The sequence below is a fragment of the Humulus lupulus genome, chromosome X (genome assembly GCF_963169125.1).
Source record: "Humulus lupulus chromosome X, drHumLupu1.1, whole genome shotgun sequence".
In the NCBI taxonomy this organism is placed as follows: Eukaryota; Viridiplantae; Streptophyta; class Magnoliopsida; order Rosales; family Cannabaceae; genus Humulus; species Humulus lupulus.
In genome coordinates, this window is record NC_084802.1 from 163,072,007 (window position 1) to 163,078,224 (window position 6,218).

Below are 6,218 nucleotides of genomic sequence, written 5' to 3' on the forward strand. Positions count from 1 at the left end.
AGTAGTAAATATACTTTTTTTGGAAAGAACATTAGTAAATCATATTTATATCTTTAATATATTTGTAATAGTTATTTATTGTAAGGACATGACGATGATAATTATACAACCAAATTATTACATTTGAAATTTAAATGTATTAATACATATATACACATACTTATATAATAAAATATTTAATCTGTATAAGTGTATAAGATGTATATATAATAAATAAAATAATCTCCAATATAATTTACTATTAATATAAATATATATTATATATTAATTAAACATAACCAACCACATCCTCATTTCTTATACAGCTGGCTATTAAATGCACACTCTCTCACACATACTCTACCTCACCATTACCACTAACACTATCATTCTACAAACCCTTTACATATATATTTACATAAATATTTGTAAAAGGAATCACTTAGTTATCACTTCCCTGCAAGAAAACTAATCATCTCTGTCTTAGTTATATAATTATTTGCCTGCCTGCAAACGCCAGGGAACTCTTTCTCTGTCTCAATGTTATCGTTTCCATCTTCTTTCTCATATATATATATATATATATCCCAGCAACGATGCTTTCTCTTATATATACATTCATTAGTAATTAATTATTGTATATTTTGTTGTTTTTCTTTTTCTCTTTTGCAGATTTTGCATAAAGCTTGAGAGATTGGAGATTAGAAAGTTCTATGAGTAAAGCCTACAAAATACCATCTTGTAATTTTGTATTATTATAGATCTCTTAACTTTCATCTTCGATGTAGAACTATGAAGTTTATATTTGTAAATTTTGTATTAATAAAATATTCATTGCTTCTTCAATGTATTTCAATTTGTATGTATGCCATATATCTTTATTTTAAATTTAAATTTAGTTTTGATATTAGTCGTGCTCATTTATATTATTATTTATATTTTAATAATTGAACAATTATATTAGTTACCCAATTAATACAAATATTTAATACAAATACCCAGAAATAACATCTAATGGAAATTGTTTTATTAGCTACTAATTTAAAAATATTTAGCTACCAAAATTTTAAGTAAACAACAGCATTGCTAATTATTCTAATAAATAGTAAATTAATTTACTATTGTATTATGGTAGCAAAAAAAAATTTAGTGGGCACAAAAGTTAATCATTTTGCTACTAAATATAATATTTTTTTGCAACTAGATATTTAGTAGCAAATAAAACATTTGCTACCAAAATGTTTAGTAGCTGAAAACTTTTAGCGACGAAGAATTTGCTACAAACAAGCTACCAAAAAATTTGGTAGCAGAAAATCCATTAACTACCAAAAATATATTATTGGCTACCAATTTTTTAGTATCTAAAATACATTTTTTTGTAGTGTATATCACGTAGAAAATGGGCATGTGTTAAAATATTAGGCACAAAAAGTTAATATGAAGTCTCTATTATATTGTAATTAAAAATAATAATTTTATTTGAAAAAAGATAAAAACTTATAAATATATCTAAAAAGTTCATTAAAAAAAGAAAAATAACTAAAAATTCTCAAATAAAGTGAATAATAATTAATAAAGTCAAAATATAGCTTTATAAATAAAAAAATATTTATACATATAATAACAGCAATAAGTAATATTTGTATTCTACATTTTATAAGGTTTTGGTAACAAACTTTTGGATTTAATATTTTTTTAATTATAAATCTAATATATATATCAGTTGGACCATTATCAGTTAGTATATATATAAATGTGTATGTATACTACACGAATAGAATTATTAAAGTATGGAAACGTATGACGATACCCAGTTTATGATAGAAAAGATTTTTGTGTTTTAGGTACTGTTTCTTGCATAGTCGACTAAAGAAGGAAATGTTTTGAATTCTGATCAGATATCAACAGAAGCTTTTATTGTAGTCTGATCTTTTCGTTGAAGACCATAAAAATATATATATATATATATATATATATATTCAATAACCTTGTAATTAATATTTTCTTGCATATTTATTAATGAGGTGTATGTACGTGGTTAAATGATACACATCTTTGGCGGGGTCCACATTTTTTTTTCTTCGTCATATTTTAATTTCTCAATATGAGGGTAGCACTAGTATCTTTGAAATTGAGCAAAAAATGGTTACTTATTAGGTCATGATTAATTAATGGGTTAGTTTTGAGATAATAAACCTTTTGAATTTTAAAAGCGATTACTATAGCTAGGTATAACTCCCACCGGTAGAATATGTAGATAAATATAAAGGGGAATTCTCCCACAACGGCTTTACTGTAAGTCTTATTAGTGAAGTTCTTAGTATTTTCGATCTGTGAACAGTTTTTGACGTAATTTTTTTATGACCATGTATATTGTAGTTATTTAGAGCATCCTGCAAATTTTCATAAAATTCCGAATAGTTTATAGTACCAAAAACTAAGTTCAAACATGTTGCATGAGTAACTAATTTTTTTTATACCCGTGGAAAACAACATATTTGAACCTAGTTTTCGGTACCATAAACTATTCAGAAATTTCTGAAAATTTGCAAGATGCTCTAAATAGCTACAATATACACGGTCATAAAAAAAATCATGTCGAAAACTGTTCACGGGTCGAGAAACACTGAGAGTCCCACTGGCAGGGCTTAAAGTGAAGCCCATATAGAAGAATTGTCCTAAATATATAATGGATGCATGTTATAGTAAAGAGTAAATAAGATTCCCCCCCCCCCCCCCACTATAGTAAATAAGAATTGTCAAATCGTGCCCCCGAATTTTTCACGCTATTAAAAATTTCCACCAACTATGCACTTTACTCAATTATGGGAATTCCATTAATTTTCGGATGATAGCTAACATAAGGTTGATTTGGCAGTTTTGGCACTGATGTGGCATTACCACATCAGTACCACGTATATAATTCAATTATAAAATTTATATATATTTTTTACTTCTTTTTTGTTTTTTTATTTAAACATTAAAAAAATCATATAAAATCCAAAAATTATTAAACAAAATTATTTAAAATTCATAATAAATAATTTATTTATTTAAAATATATAAAATTTAAATAAAAAATATTTAATATTAAAAACCCCACTTTGTTGTCATTAATAATCATAATTGTTGCATGCACAACTCTTGTCTATGAAGATACTACAATTTTGTTTTCAATATATGAAAATTTGTCCTTTTTTTTTCTTACAAAAAGAGTTAATTATATTATTGTCATGGCCCAAGCCCTAGGCTAGAATCACATTGGCTCCACTAATAAATCACCTTATCCACACTTGCATCATTGGGTTTCTGGAAGTCGTGCCTGATATGCACCACAAGAGGTGGCTTAGCTCACATCCTATATACGGATACTAGGTTTTTACACCTCTAGGTGAGTAAACACCTGACCTACATATGATAACACGAAGACTGGGTTGTGAAACAAAAATATGCAGAAATCATGATCAATATAGCTCTCAACAGTATAGCAAAATGCAGGCAAAAAGGATAACAAAAGAGCATATTAATTTTATTTTAGAAAATTGGGTAGCATAACTATTGCATGTGAATAAAACTCAAAAATCATAACATGCATGGATAAGTATATAAAAATGTATTTGCCACTCAGTGCCCTCAGAACAGTCCTATCAAACATGCAAACTAAGTTTTCAATTATTCAAATATTTTATAAATAAAAAATTGGAATATGTCTAATGTTATTCGATACATATAAAACAAGTCCAAGAACTAATTTGAGTCCCTACCTCTTTAGGATCGTTATCATCTATCCAAGGAGATGCTCCTAAGCCCTCTATTCCTAGGTTCCAAGTAGTTTAGCCCGCTTCAAAGTCATTTTATCCTACAATCCTCAATTGAAAAAATAATTATCATCATCTTCATGTACTCTTCAAACCGAGTCCAATGACATATAGCATGATACCATTTAAAGTTAGTCAAAAATATCACCTCAGCCGCTCACAATGGCAGTTCGTGGTGGTCGGTGGTGGTGCTCTGGCAACATTGACGAAAATTGACTTTCTATATATCAAAACAATTCTCTAGATGAATACATCACGGAAGAACAAACCATTCACCCAAATTACCCACGGCGTCTCTGAAAAACACTCTAAAAGGGGCAGAGATTTGAAAATCTCGCCAGAGAAAAGTGACGAGTTGACCGGAATGGCTTGCTGGGTTTTCTTCTCCTATATGTGCTAAGTTCAATGGCGGAAATGGTTTACTGATTGGACACTGGAGTTGGCCGGAAAATGGAGTCAAAGTTGACACACCAAAATTTTGACTAGCAATTCTGGGCAATTTATGGCAAGTTAGGCGGCACCGCTTAGTGGTTGAGGTTGCCGAAGCAAGGAAAATCTAGATGGTCGCCACATGTCAAAAACAGAGTTCAGCAGGGGTTGGGTATGGTTGTGGTCGTGCATCGCCGTGGAGAGAAAAATGAAGAAAAAAGAAAAAAAATTAAAGTAGAGAGAGGATTCGAGGAAAAAGGGGGAGAGGAAGGAAGATTCTTTGACTCTGGTGGGTCCCACCCTTATATAAAAAATGTTATTTTATTAATTAAAAAATTGAGTTTTTACATTCTTCCATCCTTAAAGAAATTTCATCCCAGAATTTTCAAAGTACAACATCAAGCTTAAAATAAAACAAATGAGGATACTTCTCATACATCTGTGACTCTAACTCCCAAGCAGCCTCGTCTTCCATATGGTTCTGCCTAAAGACCTTGACTACTGGAATCTCTTTGTTCCTTAGCACCTTTAACTCTCTAGCCATAATTCTGATAGGTTGCTCTTCATATGTCATGTCCTCTTGTAGAAGGATAGCCTCATACTCAATGATGTGTGATGGGTCTGGAGTGTACTTCCTCAGCATCGACACATGGAACACATTGTGAACATGCCCCCACCGCACTGGTAAGTTCAATCGATAAGCTACCTTCCCAACCTTCTTGACATCCTCAAAAGGTCCAATATACATTGGGGCTAGCTTACCCTTCACTCCAAATCTAGTCACACCACATATAGGAGTAACTTTCAAGAAGACATAGTCACCAAACTCAAACTCAACTTCTCGCCGGTGGAGATCGGCATAACTTTTCTGACGACTTTGAACAACCTTATGTCTCTATTGGATGTCCTTGATCTTCTAAGTGGTACTAGCGATAATTTGAGGTCCAACAGTGACATGTTCATCTGGTTCTGCCCAACATAAAGGTGATTTGCATGGTCTTCGATATAAGGCCTCATAAGGAGCCATGCCTATTGTTTACCCAAAAATGGCTCATAATGACATGGCAGAATTTACTTACATGTGGCTGGCACGTGGCGGTTTTAAGTGAATGAATCTTGTTCGACCATCGACCAGAGAGTTATTGATTTATCAAGCCTCACGCTTAGGTGCGACCAGTCTGGTCGCACGCTTTCATTTACTGCCTTGTGAATACGCAATCTTGTAATATTTACATTAATTGTATTTTCCTTTAATACCTTGATACACAAGTCTTAATTGTAATTAGGGCCCATGAGCCCATGTAACCTTCTTGAGCCTATAAATAAGAATCAAAGGGCTCAAGGAAGGGACTTTTTAACTTTTGACTCTAGAACTTTGTTCTTTGTACTCGAAGAGAAGAATATAGTGTAATTATTCGCTGAAGTTGTAATCTTCCCAAGGCTTGTGAAACTCGTGAACCCTAGTTCATTGATCACAGTGTTGGGATTCAATATCAATAAGAACACTAAGTGGACGTAGGTCATTACCATCCAATTGGGGCCGAACCACTATAAATCGTTTGTGTCATTTGCTTTCCATTTGATTTTTCTTCTTGTTTTCATCTCATTTTCAATCTTTATCTGACTCCGTGTCATTGGCCAATTTGAGGGTCAACATTTTGGTGCTTTCATTGAGAGATTAATTCTAGACTTCAAGAAGATCAAATGGCGAAGACATCCAAGAAGACGGGACAGATTGCTGGCGCTGCATCCACCCAGCCTCCTCCACCAAATGTGGCCGAAGATGAGCCACAATTGGACTTTGAAGAGAAAGAAATGGATTCTGAAACCCTGAGGACAATACCGAGTGTGTTGCAAGAGGAGTTGGCCAATCTGAAGGCCAGTCAACAGAATGCGTCTGAAACGTTGGCGTTTCAACAGAGGGAAATCGAGCGCCAACGCCAAGAACTGAATGAGCGGCAGGCAGACATGGACCGCCAGCAGAGAGATGCC

General features: G+C 32.5%; 1 protein-coding gene across 1 annotated transcript; it reads right to left on the minus strand.

Moving 5' to 3' along the window:
- Positions 1-4,611: 4,611 nt before the first annotated feature.
- On the minus strand, positions 4,612-4,974 carry LOC133806418 (uncharacterized). The gene has a single exon (XM_062244520.1). The coding sequence runs from the start codon at positions 4,972-4,974 to the stop codon at positions 4,612-4,614; it is 363 nt and encodes a 120-aa protein (XP_062100504.1).
- Between the last annotated feature and the right edge of the window lie 1,244 nt (positions 4,975-6,218).